At 46.4% G+C, this 22831-nt stretch overlaps 2 protein-coding genes and 1 long non-coding RNA gene across 3 annotated transcripts; 1 reads left to right on the top strand and 2 right to left on the bottom strand.

Moving 5' to 3' along the window:
- Nucleotides 1-466: 466 nt before the first annotated feature.
- On the bottom strand, nt 467-22294 carry LOC136424950 (uncharacterized). The gene is made up of 3 exons (XR_010753954.1): nt 22121-22294; nt 1852-1979; nt 467-654 (listed from the first exon to the last, which is right to left on the bottom strand). It is a non-coding gene; the product is annotated as an uncharacterized lncRNA (long non-coding RNA).
- Nucleotides 4734-5810, bottom strand: LOC136425753 (histone H2B-like). The gene has a single exon (XM_066414694.1). The coding sequence runs from the start codon at nt 5725-5727 to the stop codon at nt 5389-5391; it is 339 nt and encodes a 112-aa protein (XP_066270791.1). The 5' UTR covers nt 5728-5810; the 3' UTR covers nt 4734-5388.
- LOC136424947 (zinc finger protein 722-like) lies at nt 12227-14068 on the top strand. The gene is made up of 2 exons (XM_066413602.1): nt 12227-12349; nt 12979-14068. Exon 2 carries the CDS (start codon nt 12986-12988, stop codon nt 13481-13483), a length of 498 nt encoding a protein of 165 aa, XP_066269699.1. The 5' UTR covers nt 12227-12349; nt 12979-12985; the 3' UTR covers nt 13484-14068.
- Nucleotides 22295-22831: the final 537 nt, after the last annotated feature.

Genomic DNA, 22831 nt, shown 5'->3' on the forward strand with positions numbered 1-22831 from the left:
CTTCCAGATTTCAAACCAACAAGATTTTCAGAAGTTATACTAGAAGATTGAACGATTCCGGAGCGGAGCGATTCGAACTGCATAGAAAACCTGTTCGGTTAAGCACATGGCGTGCCGGCTGGGCAAAAAAGCGGCAAAATGTAGGGGTTAGGGATTTGGCAGAATTTCGGCGGCTTAAGCTTCTTACGACGATTTTTTGAAATACCAAGAGCTAAAGTACGTCAGTGAAAATTGAGTGTTTTCGTTTCGTGCCGTAATATCTTAACGCTCCGTCGGATGATATTACAAAAACAAAAACGTGAATTTGGCAGAAATTCGGCGGGTTCTTTCGACGATTTTTTGAAATACCAAAACGTAAAGTACATCAGTGAAGATTGAGTGTTTTCACATTATGCCGTAGTATCTTAACGCTCCGTCGGATGTTAGTACAAAACGTGAAAATGCAGATTGACAAAATGCTTTCATACCTTTTCTCGAAGGGGCCTTCGTTGGACGAGTCGTCCATCAGACAGGTGGTTTGGAGCCGGTGTCTGGACGCACACTGTGCCTATTTCGGTATGCGACTGGTTTTTAAGGCTGACGTTAGAATAGCCCTCAGACTTGCCGGCGCCACATTAACGATGCATTTGCTAGATTCCCACGAGGAGGCGATATCTGCAGTAGAACAATATAACGGATAATTTGCATTGGAATGCATTAATTCGCAATTCTCACATCGTTAGCGGCTAAAACAAAACCTTTCACATCTTGATGTCAGACGGGAAAAACAAAGCTAGGCCTTCCCACAGTCCGGACGGATAGGTATGCATGTACACATTTCACCATAGAACTTACACGTATTGAATAAAGAAAAAAGAGATGGTACAAGCTTCCAGCGTTTCCTTTATAATTAATGTACGGGAGACTACAAGAGTAACGCTGGGCAGTTTGCGGGCAAGTAAAGTATGAAAAGAAACGCAGAAAACATAACGAGTACTAACGGCCTCATTTTCCGTTCCTGCAGACAGCCTGGTCGGGACCCGGTTCGGAAATGCGGCCACAGCCGGCCAAATACCTGTACGCTTTAGGCTAATAGTGAATATAATGATCTGGCTAATGGCTAATCTGTAGAAAGTGAAAGCCTTACAATAACGCAGGAATCATAGCGTGAACGATAGAGATCTTTGTGCAGATTTTGGTGGCCCTGAAAAGGGCCGGTGTATTCGATTCTGGGTGTGCTACATGAACATGTGCCGCCTCCTACACACATCTGCCTTATCCGATCTCAGCACTCTTGGCCTCGCAAGAAAGAATGGACACCGCCCAAAAGCTGCGTTTCTTTCGCCTTTTCAAAGAGTACGTTGCCGTTTTCAAAACGCCTTTACCCCTTCCTATGGCGAAAGCTTTACAAGACGTCAAGACAGCTGACAAGCCTCCCATGCGCGTGACCCCGAAAATAATCAAACTCAAACTCGACCTCTTCCCAAGAAACATCATACTCAAGCCGTCCCGCCGTGGAAACAAAACTGTGCCTAGGCATTGGTTAAAGACAGAAAACAGGCCCTTTTCAGGGCCACCCACTACTATAAAGAAAGGACTGTCTCTTTCACTTTCTCCACCTGTCATAGAGATGTGACTAAATAAACAACGATGTATCAGGGTCACTTGTTTCTTTTCCGTGGCTGTCGATATGGTAAACTATATCCTACCATGTTGCGATAATAACGCCCTGAGATTAAACAAGTAAAATCCCCTTTTTAGTGAATATTTCTTCTACAATAGTTCTTCTACAACTAGTGTACGAAAAAAAGGAACTTGAATAAATATTCAAAGCAAGCGTTAGTTACTCTTTGCTGATATTTCTCACCTCACCTGTATTCGATTCTGGGTGTGCTACATGAACATGTGGACGTCGAAATGATGATCCAGTGCAAGTACAAGTACCGTGAATGTAACGTTAGGGTGTTCAGCCCTCAGAGATATCATCGCCAGGAGGAAGTCTGTGGATGAGTTAAAGATGATCAGTTTGTACGATCTCTCCCACAAGGTGATGCCGAATAGACTGAAGGAGAAGTCGGCATTCAATTCAACGAAATCTACTTCGAGTGAGTTGATGACATCGCTATGTAGGCCTAGGTTGTTGGCTGATATCAATAACGAAATCAGCCAGCCCTGCCCGCTCGCAGAGATACTATCCTCGAGGTAAAACATCTAGGATCGAAAGTGCCACTGAAACAACCATGCCATAACGACAGATTTGAGTTCCTTGGGGCGTGGCCAAAATTGAGCGTATGGGAGAGGGCGGGGTCAGCGGCGCGCCGTAATGTCGGAGATAGAGACTTGGGAATGTATGCATGTACACATTTCACCGTACAGAACTTACACGTATTGAATAAACGAGCAAAGGCGGAAATTGTAGAAAATATCAGTTTGTGTACAAGCTTCCTACGTCTCATTTATATGTGACGGTCTCTGCTAATGCATCGGCCGGACTGTTTTGCGTGAATGAAAATTAACACAATTCATATCAATAGTATACACAAATGATTTATTATTGAAACTTTTCGTTTGCGTTTTGTTTTACTTTTACATCATACTTTTCGTTCCCGCAAAATGCCGGGCCGGGCCGCGGGTTGGGAATAGTGACCTTAGCATACAGAGGTTAGTAATGCTAGGGTCACATTTGGTAACCGGGGCCCGACCGGGCTATTTGTGGAAACGAAAAATCAAAGTGTGTGTCCATACATTTGCACAAGCTACGCTCTTGAATAATTTTGGGTACGTTTTGTGTTTTTGTTGTCTTTTATATCATACTTTTCGTTCCCAAAGACTGCCCGGCCGGTCCCCGGTTTGGAAATGTGACCCTAGCATGAGCAGGGAGCAGCAAACAAGCGGTACGACGAGGGGAACGGTAAAAGCTAAACAATTGCGTCTCCAAAAAAGCCCGTTGAGAAGGGGTCGTGTGTTCCTCCTTCTAGCCTATCTTTACATCGCTTCGCCTGGCGCCTACATTTTAACGTTTCTGTGGATTTTCATTTGGCGAAAATATAAAATATTGCTGAGCGAAGTCTATGTAATGCTACACACAAAGTAAAACCCTAACAATAGCAGCGTGAACGATATATCCTTTTGGCGGATGTGGGTGGCCCTGAGAAGGGCCGGTTTGTTAGATCCGATCCGAGCGCCGTCCAAGTCTTCAAAATGATGAGCCAGGCCCGAGTACCATGAAGGCAACATTAGGGTGAGAGGTTTTCAGAGTTGTGATGGTCTGGTGAAAGTCGAGGATCGTGTAAAAGATGATCACAGCGTACGATTTCTGCCAAATGGTGACGTCAAATAGGGGGATGGTGAAATCGGCGTCCATTTGAACGAGATCCATTTCTAGTTCATACAGTAGCTGAGGTAAGCCTGGTGTGTCCGCTCTTATCAAAATCGACCCCATCCAATCTCCCTGCTCAGCCGGCTGGATAAATTCTATGTTCATCTTGGACGGCCAGAAGACGATACTGGAATTCATGGGGGAGGAGCGCGTGTTTTCCGAACTTACGTGGTAACGGATTCAACCAATCAGCGCGTACAGCCAATCAGAGAATACAGAATTCCACAGCCAATCAGATTGGAGGCCGCAAAAGTTCGTGCATCTACTTGAAACGGAAAGGAGAAACACTTCTCTGACTCGCAACGAGCACTTAGCAGTATGTCAACTGCGGGAAGCTCTCCCTCGCGAAAGAAGCGGCGACTCGGCGGCAAGACATTAGAGGACCGCCGCTACAAGGGCAAGCTGCGCTGGCTGCATATGTCGTCCATGTATGTCGCCGCCTCCTACACACATCTGCCTTATCCAATCTCAGCACTCTTGGCCTCGCAAGAAAGAATGGACACCGCCCAAAAGCTGCGTTTCTTTCGCCTTTTCAAAGAGTACGTTGCCGTTTTCAAAACGCCTTTACCCCTTCCTATGGCGAAAGCTTTACAAGACGTCAAGACAGCTGACAAGCCTCCCAAGCGCGTGACCCCGAAAATAATCAAACTCAAACTCGACCTCTTCCCAAGAAACATCATACTCAAGCCGTCCCGCCGTGGAAACAAAAACTGTGCCTAGGCATTGGTTAAAGACAGAAAACAGGCCCTTTTCAGGGCCACCCACTACTATAAAGAAAGGACTGTCTCTTTCACTTTCTCCACCTGTCATAGAGATGTGACTAAATAAACAACGATGTATCAGGGTCACTTGTTTCTTTTCCGTGGCTGTCGATATGGTAAACTATATCCTACCATGTTGCGATAATAACGCCCTGAGATTAAACAAGTAAAATCCCCTTTTTAGTGAATATTTCTTCTACAATAGTTCTTCTACAACTAGTGTACGAAAAAAAGGAACTTGAATAAATATTCAAAGCAAGCGTTAGTTACTCTTTGCTGATATTTCTCACCTCACAAGGGAAACAGTGATCTGAAACACAGATAAGGCAAATTCCTGTGAACAGGTTTCGGCTTCGTCACAGACATTCCTGGAAAGATTAATCCATTTCTTCTACTGTGAACAGGTTGAGGCTTGACGCCACGCCAGACATTCCCGCCAAGATTATCCCCTTTCGTCTCACGACAAAAGCAGGTTTCGAGATTGTTTGCTGTCCGACAAAAAGATGGAGGTCGGAGACAGGTCGTCACAGAATTACCTGCGAGGGACGGCGAGGCGAAATGCTTGGGCCTATAAAGAGCTACTTTTGCCTGGAGACACGGCAGGGGATATTTCATCTCACGCTTGTCCCTGCCAAAGAAATGGAGAAGACAAGAATGTTGAGAAGTCGGCAAGGCCACGGGCAGGAGTAAAGTCTCGAAGTGTTTGGGAATTTTTAGATGAGCTTCTATCGCCTAACTAAAATTCTTGGACATTTTCAGGGACGCAAACTTTATGCTTCATGCAACCTGTCAGGACAAGACTAGGATTTAAACCCGTGTTATCTCTACCAAAAACCCCGGCCCTTTTCAGGGCCACCAAACTACCCCAAAACGGACTGTGTTCGTGTCACTTTTCTTCACTTTGCACATTCAAACATTGTATGACAAAGGACGATGACCGATAGTTATGTTCTCATACTAAAACTATTCCGAAACTCGCAGACCTTGTTATTCTGTTTGAGACCTTGTTATTCTGTTTTGTTGATAAGAGCGTTGGTAAGAACGCTTTAAAACTCCAAATGCAGTGTTCTTGTCTGTCTGTGCGATGAGATGGGCCAATTGGCCAGGCTTACTAGTGTAGATACATATTGTAAGGCCGGTGGCATGTGGTGTTTGGACATATTAATAACAGTGTACGTCCTGATTTGAAGGCGTGATGCTACAGCTCTTTATTGAAGATGTGGGTGGCCTTGAAAAAGGCCGGGGTTGTCTCGAGCGGCGCTGATAGACTCACTTGGAGCTGGCGTACCTTCTGACGGCCTTGGTGCCTTCGATGGCGGAGAACTTGGCCAGTTGGCCGGGTAAAATCAGCCTCACGGCTGTCTGGAGTTCCCGGGGGCCGATTGTGGAGCGCTTGTTGTAGTGAGCCAGGAGAGAAGCCTCGACAGAGATCCGCTGTAAGATGTCGTTCAGAAAGGAGTTCACGATGGCCATGGTCATTCTTGAAAGTCTGGTCCCGGGGTGCATCAGTTTAAGGACCTTGTTTACGTAGACATCGAAGGTTGTGTTCCTTCTCTTTCTTCTCTTTCGACGCTTCTTGTCTCCTGTGACCCTGGGTTTGTCGGACATGGCGATGGCGCTCGGGTTTCAGACAAGAGTGAATGCGCTCGTGCAATGATTGATTTATATCAGATCTCTATGCAAATTCATAGTGGATCAACATGCACGGACGTGGTAGAAAGCATTACTTTGTTTCCTAACTTTACGGTTTAAATCCTACCTTTTCACACTTTCTTTGCTTTTTTGTTTTCTTTAAACATGATCTCCCTTCCTCACGATTTCTTTGCTATTTGGGTTTTCTTTCTGCCGTTGTTGGTGTGTGATGCAGAACTGTATGGCGTGTGCATGCGTTGCACGTGGGTATTGAATAAAGAAACAACGGCGGAAATGGTAGAAATTATCAGTCTGTTTACCAGCTCCCTGCGTTATCTTTATAACTAATCAAAGAGAGAGTACAAAAGTGCCGCCGGGCAGTTTGCTGGAAAGAAAAGTATGATACAAAACACACAAAACATAACGAATACTAACGGCCTAATTTGTGTCTATTTCTGGGCATACTCTGTAAATCACTTTAATATAGCGGCAGGAAAATATAGCGGTTTGGGGAAAAAGGAGTAGGTCATGGCACTTAATTTCAACGGTTTGAACAAACATTACTGTCTCAAATATTAGTGATCAAATATTAGCGATGATGAAATTTCAGCGGTTGACTAGTGACAGTTAAATTAGCTAAAATTAAGTTACAGCTAACAAATCAAGAATTACAGTATACTTTTTTTTCCGTTCCCGCAAACAGCCCGCGCCGGCCGGCCACAGCCAAATACGCGCACATATAATGTAGGCTATTCTGTAGAAGGTGAAAGCCTAACAAGAACGCAGCAACAATTACAACATCGTAGCGTGAACGATATAGATCTTTTATTGCGGATGTGGGTGGCCCTGAAAAGGGCCGGTTTCTTCATGATGATTAGCCGAGGCCAAGTCCACGTGGTGGTGATATCTTTTCACTGATCCTGCATACACTGGTCGTGCTGGATACGTGTGTCTAGAATGAGTGCTTCTCCTTCATCTATCCGTCTTGATGCAACAGCAAACAGGCGAACAGCTTCAGTTTCGTTCTGAAAACACACAACGAGCTTCAAATTTGCGTTTTTCCTCCCAAAGCGAATTTTGCTGACAGAATTATTAGCGACGCTTAGAGTGTCTACAACAACAAGGGCACCGTTCCGATCTTTGTAGTTGATCATTTTAGGGCACATGGTACGGTAGCAGTCTTCCTCTCTTCGATCTGCCTCAGCTGTACTTATTTTCTCTCCAAAAATTTCTGAGACAACGGTGTTTTCTGCCAGCGCTTTAGTGGCTAGGCCTTCGTCACCTACATGGTCACCATCTTGCGATTGTCTGTTAAACTCGACAACGCGTGGCGGATACTGAAAGGATCCCCGCGGAGATAAGTCTCTCCTCCGTCGAACGGCTTCGCCGTAGCTATAGGCCGTCCTGTCGTTTGTCGCCCTTTGTTCTATCTGATCACCCTGTCCAGTGGGATTCTGCTGGCTTTGCGATGTTGTTTCTCCAACGCCGCCCCGAGGAACGTCCACCTGTACTTCTTGAAGATTTTGATCGACGTCGATAATATAGGCCGTCCTGTCGTTTGTCGCCCTTTGTTCTATCTGATCACCCTGTCCAGTGGGATTCTGCTGGCTTTGCGATGTTGTTTCTCCAACGCCGCCCCGAGGAACGTCCACCTGTACTTCTTGAAGATTTTGATCGACGTCGATAATATAGGCCGTCCTGTCGTTTGTCGCCCTTTGTTCTATCTGATCACCCTGTCCAGTGGGATTCTGCTGGCTTTGCGATGTTGTTTCTCCAACGCCGCCCCGAGGAACGTCCACCTGTACTTCTTGAAGATTTTGATCGACGTCGATAATATAGGCCGTCCTGTCGTTTGTCGCCCTTTGTTCTATCTGATCACCCTGTCCAGTGGGATTCTGCTGGCTTTGCGATGTTGTTTCTCCAACGCCGCCCCGAGGAACGTCCACCTGTACTTCTTGAAGATTTTGATCGACGTCGATAATATAGGCCGTCCTGTCGTTTGTCGCCCTTTGTTCTATCTGATCACCCTGTCCAGTGGGATTCTGCTGGCTTTGCGATGTTGTTTCTCCAACGCCGCCCCGAGGAACGTCCACCTGTACTTCTTGAAGATTTTGATCGACGTCGATAATATAGGCCGTCCTGTCGTTTGTCGCCCTTTGTTCTATCTGATCACCCTGTCCAGTGGGATTCTGCTGGCTTTGCGATGTTGTTTCTCCAACGCCGCCCCGAGGAACGTCCACCTGTACTTCTTGAAGATTTTGATCGACGTCGATAATATAGGCCGTCCTGTCGTTTGTCGCCCTTTGTTCTATCTGATCACCCTGTCCAGTGGGATTCTGCTGGCTTTGCGATGTTGTTTCTCCAACGCCGCCCCGAGGAACGTCCACCTGTACTTCTTGAAGATTTTGATCGACGTCGATAATTTCAGCAAGGTTCACGGGTTCAAGCGGGGGTTCAATTAAGGATTGAGAAGGAAAGTGGCAAACAATCTGTACACCTCTCCAGCCTCGAAAGTTATCATGTACTGCGTTGACAGGAACGTATTTAGCGGCCATCAAACGGGCAAGCTGACCACTAAATCGCCTGTAACCGAGATCGAGAGGCCATGTATTGTCGTCAGCCTTGGACAAAAAGTGTCGGTATGACTGAAACAGGGAGAAACTCCGTGAAAAATCGTGCCAGTGTCCTGTGATGACTACGTGTTTTCTAAACCACGTTTTTAGACGAGGGCAAGGTACAGCTCTATGCTTCATATTCCGGCCTGCAAACGTCGAACGCTAGACACCACATAAATAAAGCTTTCTGGATGGCGTGCCAGACACTCTAAGAAATAATGTGGCTATTCGCGACCGGTGACCGCGACCGGCGCCAGTAAGACCGATCCTATAGCCCCGCCTACCTCCGTCAATTTAGAAATACAAAATGAAGTTATAATATATGCAAATTTTGGACGGACATGTAGACGGTGTCTCATTGGTCGAACTGCTGATTACCATGCCACTATTGGATGAAATTTTATGCGCTGTCAGAACCACTATTTACACCAATCGTGTCCAAGTAAGACTTCGGAGTTACTTCTCTCAAAGCGTCGTGCTCGAACGCGAGCAAACAATATCAGAAAGCAGATGATGGGGTCTAGATCAGCACGAGGCACATCTCATATTAGAGATGTTCTAAACGGAAGGCGAAAACGAAAAGTCCCGCTCCCGCTTATGAATGAGTGGCTCAGAGATTGCCTAATTTTTACTGGCGATTTGGAGGATTTCGTGACGACTTCCGAGCTGAGGCAATCCCATCAGTCATATTGCGAACTACGCTCTGATCATGACTCACAGACGGAAGCCATGCTGACGAAGAAGCGGTTCGAGAGACAAGTTGCATCTGCGCTGGTGTCAAAAAACAAGCGTGGAGACGCAATCTTAGTCACCGCCAAAAAGCTTCGAGGAGGTGAGAGAGGCTATTCTGGAATACGGTTTGCCAGGCCGACCAGACATCCATCGCTGACCACGCGGGAAGAAATGTTAAGATACATCAGTATGCCGGCCACGGAGAGACCCGTTGCGTTCCGTCCCGCCCTCGTCAAGAAAGACTTCAGGCCGGCAGGGCTCTGCGCAATCGCTACGGAAACCATACGCCGAGGTAGTATAGTTTCTGAGTACAGAGGAGAGAGAATCGCCAATTCAGTAGCAGTCCAACGCCTTGACTCTCTAGAAGAAGGAGACCATGCCAAATTACTTTGGGTTTATACAGGCGCGGCAGTTTTTGTCATCGATGGCAATGTGTCCGACAGCAATCCGGCAGCGCTTATAAACCACAGCCGAAATAATGCAAATCTGAAACTTGCTATAGTGACGGGAGGCGATCCAGACCCGGCAGTTCTCCTACTAGCTAACCGTGACATTTCGGAGGGAACGGAACTCTTGTTCGACTATGGCGAGAGACAAGGCGCCGATTTCCTTCGTAACTCTCAAACCTTGCGCCCGTCCGTAGACTGATACTGAAGAACCAGCCCTTTGAAACCCCGGCCCTTTTCAGGGCCACCCACATCCTAAAGAAAGAATTATATCGCTCACACATTCACATTCGTAATGAATACATCTGTTATTACCAAACAAGTGGAAATGAATAAATGCTGATATCTGTATTAATGGTATACGGTGGTACAGGTGTGTGTGTATTTTTTTACTGAGACGAGCGAAAGAAAGGCAGTGCCCTTCGTTCGCCTATAGCTAAGTATAGCGACCTTCTCTACCTCCGGGTACAAAATTAGACACAGGCGGCAGAAGGCAAGGGGCGCAAGTTTCTTGTTGCGTCAGCTTTGTTTGGTGTAATAAGAACGTGTGCAGACTTTTATTACGTCAAAATTCACTTCTTTGTTTTCTTTCATGATCATCCTGTTGTTTTTGTTGTTGTTGTTGTGTTCCAGGACATAAGTTCTGTACTGTCTTATGTCGCCTGCGATCCCAGGTTTTTCGGCGTGTGCGTTGTGTGTAGTCTAGTCGCTGACGGCGTGCTTGGCCAACTCGCCCGGCAGCAGGAGTCGCACGGCGGTCTGGATCTCGCGGCTGCTGATGGTGGAGCGCTTGTTGTAGTGAGCCAGTCGAGAAGCTTCGTATTGAGCACCTTGTAGATGTAGACGCCGAAGGTTTCCCTTCTCTTTCTCCGCGCGTCTTGTCCCCTGCGGGCCTGGCGGCTTTTGGCGGCTTTTCCGCTTGTCGTCTCGGCCAGGCCTTTATATGGGAGAACAATGCAAATTTGGGGATTGTCTAGTCTAAGGTGCGGACGTGGTAGAACTTCTTCTCACCGAGAGTGAGCTCTCTCTATTGGTTCGCTGGCTGAAGCCGTGAATCCATCGGCGGGGTATAAATTGTTTGGACAGGAGATAATGCCTCTTCATTCCCTCATTCTTTCTGCCGTTTGACGTAAATCAATCGACTACTACAAGATGTCTGGACGTGGCGAAGGTGGCAAGGCACGCGCAAAGGCAAAGAGCCGTTCTTCCCGGGCGGGTCTCCAGTTCCCGGTCGGTCGGGTGCAAGGGAAACCCACGCGCGGCGCGTGGGTGCCGGCGCACCGGTGTACCTGGCGGCCGTGCTGGAGTACCTGACGGCCGAGGTCCTGGAGCTGGCCGGTAACGCTGCCCGCGACAACAAGAAAACCAGAATCATCCCCCGTCACCTTCAACTGGTCGTCCGCAACGACGAGGAGTTGAACAAGCTTCTTGGCGGCGTGACCATCGCACAGGGCGGCGTTCTGCCCAACATCCACGCCGTGCTTCTGCCCAAGAAGACCAGCAAGGCTCAGTAATTAAAGAAACTGAACCCCGGCCCTTTTCAGGGCCACCCACATCCTCTCGAAAGAACTGTGTTCTCTTCACACTGAATCAAGTGCCTGCACAATGCAGATATACGAATAAAATTACCCAAATACGACATATCCCAGTCCAAGATAGCTGACAGACAATTATCGCAAAGCGTGAGCAAGACCGATCATACAAGTACAAGAAATGACCGCAATACGGTGTCGTTTAATGCTAGCTGACCTATATGTATATTATACGCGTGTACAGGTTATGTGTTCGCGACCGAATGCACGCGTTCACATAACATTCTCTAACGTTGATAAAGTCATTACACTGTCGGCTGAATTGATTTGCGTGTACAGGTATAAGTTGTGTGTGTGTGTGGGGGGGGGGGGGTGATGTGCGAGTGGTGTGTAATTGTATTTCAGGCGCAACAACTGCGTCTGTTTAAAGAAAGGTGGAAGGATATAGATCTTTCTGGGATATGTGGGTGGCCCTGAAAAGGGCCGGGGTTGTTGATGTCCTTGGGCATGATGGTGACGCGCTTGGCGTGGATGGCGCACAGGTTGGTGTCCTCGAAGACACCGACCAGGTAGGCCTCGCCGGCTTCCTGCAGGGCCATGACCGCCGAGCTCTGGAAGCGCAGGTCCGTCGGGCCTGTAGCGGTGAGGCTTCTTGACGCCGCCATTAGCAGGGGCGCTCTTGCGCGCGGCCTTGGTTGCCAGCTGCTTCCTTGGGGCTTTGCCACCGGTGGACTTACGGGCGGTCTGCTTGGTACGTGCATGTCGAACGAACGGGTGAACTTCGTCTACGCTCAAGTCCAAGACATTAAAAGTAGTCGTCGAGCGGTGGGGAGTGAATTTATGAGACCCGCTAATCAGATGCCCGCAAATTACAATTGGTGGGCGCCCGGACGTCTGATTGGTTCCCTGGCCGAAATCTGACGTTGCGATTGGTCAGTGCACAGAGATGCGCTTGAGGGCGGCGTTTGCTGTTGATCAGTTGATACAAAAGAAGTTGTAATATTCAATTAGCGCAATGAGATCTGCACGCGCTGGGACTAATTACATAATCACTGGTCATCATGATTTGTCAGACAACTGTTTGATTATGTAACAATAGCATTGTTGATATAGCTAATTTCACGGATAAACAAAGGGCCCGCTTCTACATAAAATGGTCGTTGAAGTTCGTAGTCGACAGTACCTGATTCGATTTCAAACGATTCGGAACGTTTTCTAGCCGTCTTCAAATAGCCAAGTTTTTTTTCATCTCGTCATCTGCTCGTCTGATCTGGTAAGTACTTTCAATGTCTACTTTATCGCTATTTAGTGCTACGCCAGATAGTGTGCCTAACTTATTACGTTGGTGATGAAGTTTGGTAAATGTAAACTAGAGTTCCACAAACACATTATCTTCGCCAAATAATCAAGGCTTATTATGGAAAGTGATTTATATTTACGTGCCACAAAGGTTCGATATGGCAGTGTTGAAAGTTGATCTGGCACGTTTTTAGGTGTTTCTAGTCAGGCTTTCTATTTTGTCCCTATTTCGTTATGTCGCCAACCGTGTTGAACAACAATGCTTAAACTGAACGCGTCAAAAACCAGCAGGACCCACACCTCTGCTTGGAGAAAAGTTTATTTATTTGACCTACATGTACGTTTATGCAAGGCTATCTGTTTACATGACCTGACACTGTCCCATGTCCCATTGAAAGGCAGTTGGTTAACAAACTTTCCTTACTAATTATGCAAATTAGCTCCTTATTGCAAGATAATAAGGCTTGAAGTGTGCTATATTCTAGCCTTGACCGGAAAACTTTTTTCTGTGAAATAACGTGTACCATGTTGTGAAAAAACTTTGTGCTATGTAGTAATGCCTACCTGATCGCTTTCAATAACAAACTTCTGAATCTATTCCAGGTCAACAATGTTCGTTTGCGAGCATTGTGGATTCTCCACTCCAAGGATGTACAACCTGAGGGTCCACATACGAAACCACACGGGTGAGACCCCGTACCGCTGCAAGGATTGCGGCAAGCAGTTCAGCACGGCGTCTTCCTACATCTATCACAAGAGGACGCACAGCGGCGAGAAACCCTACCATTGCGATGCGTGCGGGTCGCACTTTAGAGACCTCAGTGCAATAACAAAGCACATGCGGACTCACACGGGGGAAAAACCTTACGTGTGCCAGGAATGTGACCGAGCCTTCGCAGTTAAAGGCAACCTTTCGCGCCACTTTCGTACTCACACTGGGGAGAAACCTTACACATGTGAGGAGTGCGGCAGGAGGTTTGCAACCTTAGGAGCATTGGAGGTGCACATGAGACTACACACCGGAGAGAAGCCCTACAGATGTGAGAAGTGCGGCAAGCAGTTCAGACACGGTGGCAGTCTCCACCGGCACGCCAAGACTTGCCACTGAATATAGACTGATTGTTTCTTGCAACGTTACTTTATGTTCATTGTTTCACGGTCTCCAGTCGTTCGGTTTGAAATGAAGTACCGGTAGATAGGGAAATATAAGGAACGTTGTAACATTCACAGTAGATCAGAACTACACAGTAGAAGCAAATACATTATATAGCGTGTTTTATTCCTTGAATCTGTTAGCTGAAAAACTCCAGTTGTTCCAGAGTTCCAGTTGTTCGGTTTGAAATGAAGTACCGGTAGATAGGGAAATATAAGGAACGTTGTAACATTCACAGTAGATCAGAACTACACAGTAGAAGCAAATACATTATATAGCGTGTTTTATTCCTTGAATCTGTTAGCTGAAAAACTCCAGTTGTTCCAGAGTTCCAGTTGTTCGGTTTGAAATGAAGTACCGGTAGATAGGGAAATATAAGGAACGTTGTAACATTCACAGTAGATCAGAACTACACAGTAGAAGCAAATACATTATATAGCGTGTTTTATTCCTTGAATCTGTTAGCTGAAAAACTCCAGTTGTTCCAGAGTTCCAGTTGTTCGGTTTGAAATAAAGAGTTGTGTTATTTCCAAAATTCCATTTGTCGTGATATTCCTTGCCTATGTCTGATTTGGGAATGTCTAGTCAGATGTAATAAGTGGTGACATGAATGCACAAATTGGTAAGGACCAAATAACAGACTAGTATGTCTAAACACGATATTCCAGAAACGTAAAGGAAAGCTGTGGACATTTTCGTATCCAAATGGCACTAGAGCGCAGTTGGACTACATCCTTGTAAACAGAAAGTGGGTAAACAGTGTAGAGAATTGTGAAGCCTACAACACATTCAGTATCTCAGACCACAGAATAGTGTCAGCTGAAATATGCCTAAGCCTACGTTGAAACGAGAAGCCAGCAACCAAATGCCCTCGCTATGACTGGTCCTCCCTTGCAGATCCAAGTATAAGCTACAAATATAGTGCACTGACATTAAGAAACAGATTTGATGTATTACAAACAGAAAGAGAGACATTTAGTGCGCAGGCGCGGAGGTGTAAATACAGCCAGTGAGGCGGATACCTGTGTAAAGTAAACAGGTGGTGGTACAGCCAGTGAGGCGGATACCTGTGTAAAGTAAACAGGTGGTGATACAGCCAGTGTGGCGGAGACCTGTGTAAAGTAAACAGGTGGTGATACAGCCAGTGTGGCGGATACCTGTGTAAAGTAAACAGGTGGTGATACAGCCAGTGAGGCGGATACCTGTGTAAAGTAAACAGGTGGTGGTACAGCCAGTGTGGCGGATACCTGTGTAAAGTAAACAGGTGGTGGTACAGCCAGTGAGGCGGATACCTGTGTAAAGTAAACAGGTGGTGATACAGCCAGTGAGGCGGATACCTGTGTAAAGTAAACAGGTGGTGGTACAGCCAGTGAGGCGGATACCTGTGTAAAGTAAACAGGTGGTGGTACAGCCAGTGAGGCGGATACCTGTGTAAAGTAAACAGGTGGTGATACAGCCAGTGAGGCGGAGACCTGTGTAAAGTAAACAGGTGGTGGTACAGCCAGTGAGGCGGATACCTGTGTAAAGTAAACAGGTGGTGATACAGCCAGTGAGGCGGATACCTGTGTAAAGTAAACAGGTGGTGTTACAGCCAGTGAGGCGGATACCTGTGTAAAGTAAACAGGTGGTGGTACAGCCAGTGAGGCGGATACCTGTGTAAAGTAAACAGGTGGTGATACAGCCAGTGAGGCGGATACCTGTGTAAAGTAAACAGGTGGTGATACAGCCAGTGAGGCGGATACCTGTGTAAAGTAAACAGGTGGTGATACAGCCAGTGAGGCGGAGACCTGTGTAAAGTAAACAGGTGGTGGTACAGCCAGTGAGGCGGATACCTGTGTAAAGTAAACAGGTGGTGATACAGCCAGTGAGGCGGATACCTGTGTAAAGTAAACAGGTGGTGTTACAGCCAGTGAGGCGGATACCTGTGTAAAGTAAACAGGTGGTGGTACAGCCAGTGAGGCGGATACCTGTGTAAAGTAAACAGGTGGTGATACAGCCAGTGAGGCGGATACCTGTGTAAAGTAAACAGGTGGTGATACAGCCAGTGAGGCGGATACCTGTGTAAAGTAAACAGGTGGTGATACAGCCAGTGAGGCGGATACCTGTGTAAAGTAAACAGGTGGTGATACAGCCAGTGAGGCGGAGACCTGTGTAAAGTAAACAGGTGGTGATACAGCCAGTGAGGCGGATACCTGTGTAAAGTAAACAGGTGGTGGTACAGCCAGTGAGGCGGATACCTGTGTAAAGTAAACAGGTGGTGATACAGCCAGTGAGGCGGAGACCTGTGTAAAGTAAACAGGTGGTGATACAGCCAGTGAGGCGGATACCTGTGTAAAGTAAACAGGTGGTGATACAGCCAGTGTGGCGGATACCTGTGTAAAGTAAACAGGTGGTGATACAGCCAGTGAGGCGGATACCTGTGTAAAGTAAACAGGTGGTGATACAGCCAGTGAGGCGGATACCTGTGTAAAGCAAACAGGTGGTGATACAGCCAGTGAGGCGGATACCTGTGTAAAGTAAACAGGTGGTGATACAGCCAGTGAGGCGGATACCTGTGTAAAGTAAACAGGTGGTGATACAGCCAGTTAGGCGGATACCTGTGTAAAGTAAACAGGTGGTGATACAGCCAGTGAGGCGGATACCTGTGTAAAGCAAACAGGTGGTGATACAGCCAGTGTGGCGGATACCTGTGTAAAGTAAACAGGTGGTGATACAGCCAGTGTGGCGGATACCTGTGTAAAGTAAACCGGTGGTGTTACAGCCAGTGAGGCGGATACCTGTGTAAAGTAAACAGGTAGGTACTGGCCTGAAGATACAAACAAACTAAGCATTACAGCCGGTGGCCATGTATTTACGGCAGGCCACAATGTTATGTCAGTTAAACCTTTCACCAAAAGACAACCCAAACTGACTTAACCGACCTCATCGTGTAACCATAGCCCTAGGTCTTAATCCTAACCCTAACCTTAACCCTAACCATTCTTCAAACGGGCCAAACTTGGACTCATTCAAAAGGTCTTTTGGCCAGGAGTTTGAAACTGCAGACAGATTTCAAGTATCGTGCTTTGTTATCGAGTCATGAGACTGTAAAAGTTAACCCTAACCCTAACCCTAGGTCTTATTCCTAACCCTAACCCTAACCATTCTTCAAACGGGCCAAACTTGGACTCATTCAAAAGGTCTTTTGGCCAGGAGTTTGAAACTGCAGACAGATTTCAAGTATCGTGCTTTGTTATCGAGTCATGAGACTGTAAAAGTTAACCCTAACCCTAACCCTAGGTCTTATTCCTAACCCTAACCCTAACCATTCTTCAAACGGGCCAAACTTGGACTCATTCAAAAGGTCTTTTGGCCAGGAGTTTGAAACTGCAGACAGATTTCAAGAATCGTGCTTTGTTATCGAGTCATGAGACTTTAAAAGTTAACCCTAACCCTAACCCTAGGTCTTATTCCTAACCCTAACCCTAACCATTCTTCAAACGGGCCAAACTTGGACTCATTCAAAAGGTCTTTTGGCCAGGAGTTTGAAACTGCAGACAGATTTCAAGTATCGTGCTTTGTTATCGAGTCATGAGACTGTAAAAGTTAACCCTAACCCTAACCCTAGGTCTTATTCCTAACCCTAACCCTAACCATTCTTCAAACGGGCCAAACTTGGACTCATTCAAAAGGTCTTTTGGCCAGGAGTTTGAAACTGCAGACAGATTTCAAGTATCGTGCTTTGTTATCGAGTCATGAGACTTTAAAAGTTAACCCTAACCCTAACCCTAGGTCTTATTCCTAACCCTAACCCTAACCATTCTTCAAACGGGCCAAACTTGGACTCATTCAAAAGGTCTTTTGGCCAGGAGTTTGAAACTGCAGACAGATTTCAAGTATCGTGCTTTGTTATCGAGTCATGAGACTTTAAAAGTTAACCCTAACCCTAACCCTAGGTCTTATTCCTAACCCTAACCCTAACCATTCTTCAAACGGGCCAAACTTGGACTCATTCAAAAGGTCTTTTGGCCAGGAGTTTGAAACTGCAGACAGATTTCAAGTATCGTGCTTTGTTATCGAGTCATGAGACTGTAAAAGTTAACCCTAACCCTAACCCTAGGTCTTATTCCTAACCCTAACCCTAACTGTGAAAGGGTGCTTTCCGGGTTAAATCCACCCAAGCGATAAAGTTTTTGTATCAGAAGGTAGGTACTGGCCTGAAGAAACAAACAAACTAAGCATTACAGCCGGTGGCCATGTATCTACGGCAGGCCACAATGTTATGTCAGTTAAACCTTTCACCAAAAGACAACCCAAACTGACTTAACCGACCTCATCGTGTAACCATAGCCCTAGGTCTTAATCCTAACCCTAACCTTAACCCTAACCATTCTTCAAACGGGCCAAACTTGGACTCATTCAAAAGGTCTTTTGGCCAGGAGTTTGAAACTGCAGACAGATTTCAAGTATCGTGCTTTGTTATCGAGTCATGAGACTGTAAAAGTTAACCCTAACCCTAACCCTAGGTCTTATTCCTAACCCTAACCCTAACCATTCTTCAAACGGGCCAAACTTGGACTCATTCAAAAGGTCTTTTGGCCAGGAGTTTGAAACTGCAGACAGATTTCAAGTATCGTGCTTTGTTATCGAGTCATGAGACTGTAAAAGTTAACCCTAACCCTAACCCTAGGTCTTATTCCTAACCCTAACCCTAACCATTCTTCAAACGGGCCAAACTTGGACTCATTCAAAAGGTCTTTTGGCCAGGAGTTTGAAACTGCAGACAGATTTCAAGTATCGTGCTTTGTTATCGAGTCATGAGACTGTAAAAGTTAACCCTAACCCTAACTCTAGGTCTTATTCCTAACCCTAACCCTAACTGTGAAAGGGTGCTTTCCGGGTTAAATCCACCCAAGCGATAAAGTTTTTGTATCAGAAGGTAGGTACTGGCCTGAAGAAACAAACAAACTAAGCATTACAGCCGGTGGCCATGTATCTACGGCAGGCCACAATGTTATGTCAGTTAAACCTTTCACCAAAAGACAACCCAAACTGACTTAACCGACCTCATCGTGTAACCCTAACCCTAACCCTAACCCTAACCCTGTGTAAAGTAAACAGGTGGTGTTACAGCCAGTGAGGCGGATACCTGTGTAAAGTAAACAGGTGGTGGTACAGCCAGTGTGGCGGATACCTGTGTAAAGTAAACAGGTGGTGATACAGCCAGTGAGGCGGATACCTGTGTAAAGTAAACAGGTGGTGGTACAGCCAGTGAGGCGGATACCTGTGTAAAGTAAACAGGTGGTGATACAGCCAGTGAGGCGGATACCTGTGTAAAGTAAACAGGTGGTGGTACAGCCAGTGAGGCGGATACCTGTGTAAAGTAAACAGGTGGTGATACAGCCAGTGAGGCGGATACCTGTGTAAAGTAAACAGGTGGTGATACAGCCAGTGAGGCGGATACCTGTGTAAAGTAAACAGGTGGTGATACAGCCAGTGTGGCGGATACCTGTGTAAAGTAAACCGGTGGTGGTACAGCCAGTGAGGCGGATACCTGTGTAAAGTAAACAGGTGGTGATACAGCCAGTGAGGCGGATACCTGTGTAAAGTAAACAGGTGGTGATACAGCCAGTGAGGCGGATACCTGTGTAAAGTAAACAGGTGGTGATACAGCCAGTGAGGCGGATACCTGTGTAAAGTAAACAGGTGGTGATACAGCCAGTGAGGCGGATACCTGTGTAAAGTAAACAGGTGGTGATACAGCCAGTGTGGCGGATACCTGTGTAAAGTAAACAGGTGGTGGTACAGCCAGTGAGGCGGATACCTGTGTAAAGCAAACAGGTGGTGATACAGCCAGTGAGGCGGATACCTGTGTAAAGTAAACAGGTGGTGATACAGCCAGTGTGGCGGATACCTGTGTAAAGTAAACAGGTGGTGATACAGCCAGTGTGGCGGATACCTGTGTAAAGTAAACCGGTGGTGGTACAGCCAGTGAGGCGGAGACCTGTGTAAAGTAAACAGGTGGTGATACAGCCAGTGAGGCGGATACCTGTGTAAAGTAAACAGGTGGTGATACAGCCAGTGTGGCGGATACCTGTGTAAAGTAAACCGGTGGTGGTACAGCCAGTGAGGCGGAGACCTGTGTAAAGTAAACAGGTGGTGATACAGCCAGTGAGGCGGAGACCTGTGTAAAGTAAACAGGTGGTGATACAGCCAGTGAGGCGGATACCTGTGTAAAGTAAACAGGTGGTGATACAGCCAGTGAGGCGGATACCTGTGTAAAGTAAACAGGTGGTGATACAGCCAGTGAGGCGGATACCTGTGTAAAGTAAACAGGTGGTGATACAGCCAGTGAGGCGGATACCTGTGTAAAGTAAACAGGTGGTGATACAGCCAGTGAGGCGGATACCTGTGTAAAGTAAACAGGTGGTGATACAGCCAGTGAGGCGGATACCTGTGTAAAGTAAACAGGTGGTGATACAGCCAGTGAGGCGGATACCTGTGTAAAGTAAACAGGTGGTGATACAGCCAGTGTGGCGGATACCTGTGTAAAGTAAACAGGTGGTGGTACAGCCAGTGTGGCGGATACCTGTGTAAAGTAAACAGGTGGTGGTACAGCCAGTGTGGCGGATACCTGTGTAAAGTAAACAGGTGGTGATACAGCCAGTGTGGCGGATACCTGTGTAAAGTAAACAGGTGGTGATACAGCCAGTGAGGCGGATACCTGTGTAAAGTAAACAGGTGGTGATACAGCCAGTGAGGCGGATACCTGTGTAAAGTAAACAGGTGGTGATACAGCCAGTGAGGCGGATACCTGTGTAAAGTAAACAGGTGGTGATACAGCCAGTGTGGCGGATACCTGTGTAAAGTAAACAGGTGGTGATACAGCCAGTGAGGCGGATACCTGTGTAAAGTAAACAGGTGGTGATACAGCCAGTGAGGCGGAGACCTGTGTAAAGTAAACAGGTGGTGGTACAGCCAGTGAGGCGGATACCTGTGTAAAGTAAACAGGTGGTGGTACAGCCAGTGAGGCGGATACCTGTGTAAAGTAAACAGGTGGTGTTACAGCCAGTGAGGCGGATACCTGTGTAAAGTAAACAGGTGGTGGTACAGCCAGTGTGGCGGATACCTGTGTAAAGTAAACAGGTGGTGTTACAGCCAGTGAGGCGGATACCTGTGTAAAGTAAACAGGTGGTGGTACAGCCAGTGTGGCGGATACCTGTGTAAAGTAAACAGGTGGTGTTACAGCCAGTGAGGCGGATACCTGTGTAAAGTAAACCGGTGGTGTTACAGCCAGTGAGGCGGATACCTGTGTAAAGTAAACAGGTAGGTACTGGCCTGAAGATACAAACAAACTAAGCATTACAGCCGGTGGCCATGTATTTACGGCAGGCCACAATGTTACGTCAGTGAAACCTTTTACCTCGATCCCTGCTGTCCCCTAAGGTGAAAGGATCCCTTCCCGTGATAGCTTGCCAACCGGGTTAACTTGACCTGACCAGCCTGGTTTTTGTCCTTCTCTTATATTACCCTCGCACACCAGTCTCGGGTCTGCCCTACGAAGCTTCTCTGCATCGGCCCCGGAGGTCAATTACCCAATTTTTGATGAAATTTTTATCACTGGAGAATTTTAGGTAGCCGTTGAAGTGAATGTAATCATTGCGAGAAGGTGTGAAGCACAATGGCTTTTATATATCGATCTAGCTGCAGTACAGGTAATGAACGCGGTAAGAGTCAGAACCAGCCAAAATCCGAAATCATGGTTTGCGTTCACACTCGATATTCGATAGGGTTAGATTGGAGCTGGATTCAAATAATCCGATCCAGGGAAAATCAATCACGGTTGGAGTGTCAACACTGCAAAAATTGATTGCGATTGGATCAATTCTATTGAAATAATTTGTTAAATCCAATCCATTTTTATTAGCGTGACAGGCTGTTCAGTGTAATAAAACCAGCTGTCACCGTGCCGCATGCCTGCAAAGCTGGTGTGTTGCACCAAATGGTGGTCATACAAGCTATAAGCTAGTTCACAGTTACTACTACGCATGTGCAGTGTCAAAGGTAAAGGCCCAGAGACGTTAAAAAAACTGTAGGGGCGTTGTTAGGCAAAACGAGACAATGTCGAGACGAGAACTGTTTACGAGCCAGGGGCCTTCCCCTATGCCTGATATCAATCGCTTATACAGATACAGATCTTACATAATCATACCTAAACATGTCCTTGGTGCTGAACATTAAGCTAACACCTTGCCTTACATATATAACCGTTACTAATTCTACCCGACTCCTAGCTCTACCCCTACCCTACCCTAATCACACCCAACGCTTACACTTAAACTACCCTTACTGTAACACCGCTCTAACCTTGTTCCTCTGGTTTAAGATTGTCTCAGTTACCATGCTGAACTTTTAAAAGAAAAAAAATTAAGCCAAAATTACGCCAAAACTCTACTGGCTACTGGCTTTATTATGTGTATTGCTGAATCGACGGATCCCGTTTTAGCACTGACAGGCTGCTTAACCCTGAGTCAGACTGATTTGTCATAATAGGTTCTCCCTTGCCCTCCCCCATTCTTAAACAAGACGTGACAATTGGCAAGCAAAACTCACCTAGCTTCCGTCTGATCCACATTTTTTGTCGGAGCGCACGGCGATAGAACTGGCACATTGTTTTCAGGGTCCGAGAATCAAGGATAGTGTAGAAAAAAGACACTTTTCGCTGGATGAATGTAGCCGCTGATGTCTAAAACCAAGTGTTGTGGGTCAGAGGTTAAATCACCTGATTATCTGGATAACTTAGTAGGTTAGCAGAAATATAGTCGCTTTGCCCCCTCCCCCATTCTTAAACAAGACGTGACAATTGGCAAGCAAAACTCACCTAGCTTCCGTCTGATCCACATTTTTTGTCGGAGCGCACGGCGATAGAACTGGCACATTGTTTTCAGGGTCCGAGAATCAAGGATAGTGTAGAAAAGGGCTTTTTTTTTCAACAAAGACCGTCTGACGATAAACTAAGGGAGTTGAGGTCAAAGGTTAAATCACCTGATGATCCTGTCGCAAAGCCGACGTAAAGCGGTTAATTATGTTTAGCCATACCTAGTATGGCTCAACATATTATTTTTACTCATGTTTCTTCTTCTGTTAAATCTTCAAATTCTGTTTCTGTTAAATCTTCAAATCGATTCATCTTTGTCATTTTTTTGTAACAAAAGACCTGAAATTTGGCACAAAGGTAGTGTGGGCAAATACATCTAGGCTTTTTTTTCTTCATTTTTTTTCGATGTAGACCTATGATGTGATTATATTGAGTTTTTTCGTGAC

Source organism: Branchiostoma lanceolatum, chromosome 19 (assembly GCF_035083965.1).
Source record: "Branchiostoma lanceolatum isolate klBraLanc5 chromosome 19, klBraLanc5.hap2, whole genome shotgun sequence".
Taxonomy (NCBI): domain Eukaryota; kingdom Metazoa; phylum Chordata; class Leptocardii; order Amphioxiformes; family Branchiostomatidae; genus Branchiostoma; species Branchiostoma lanceolatum.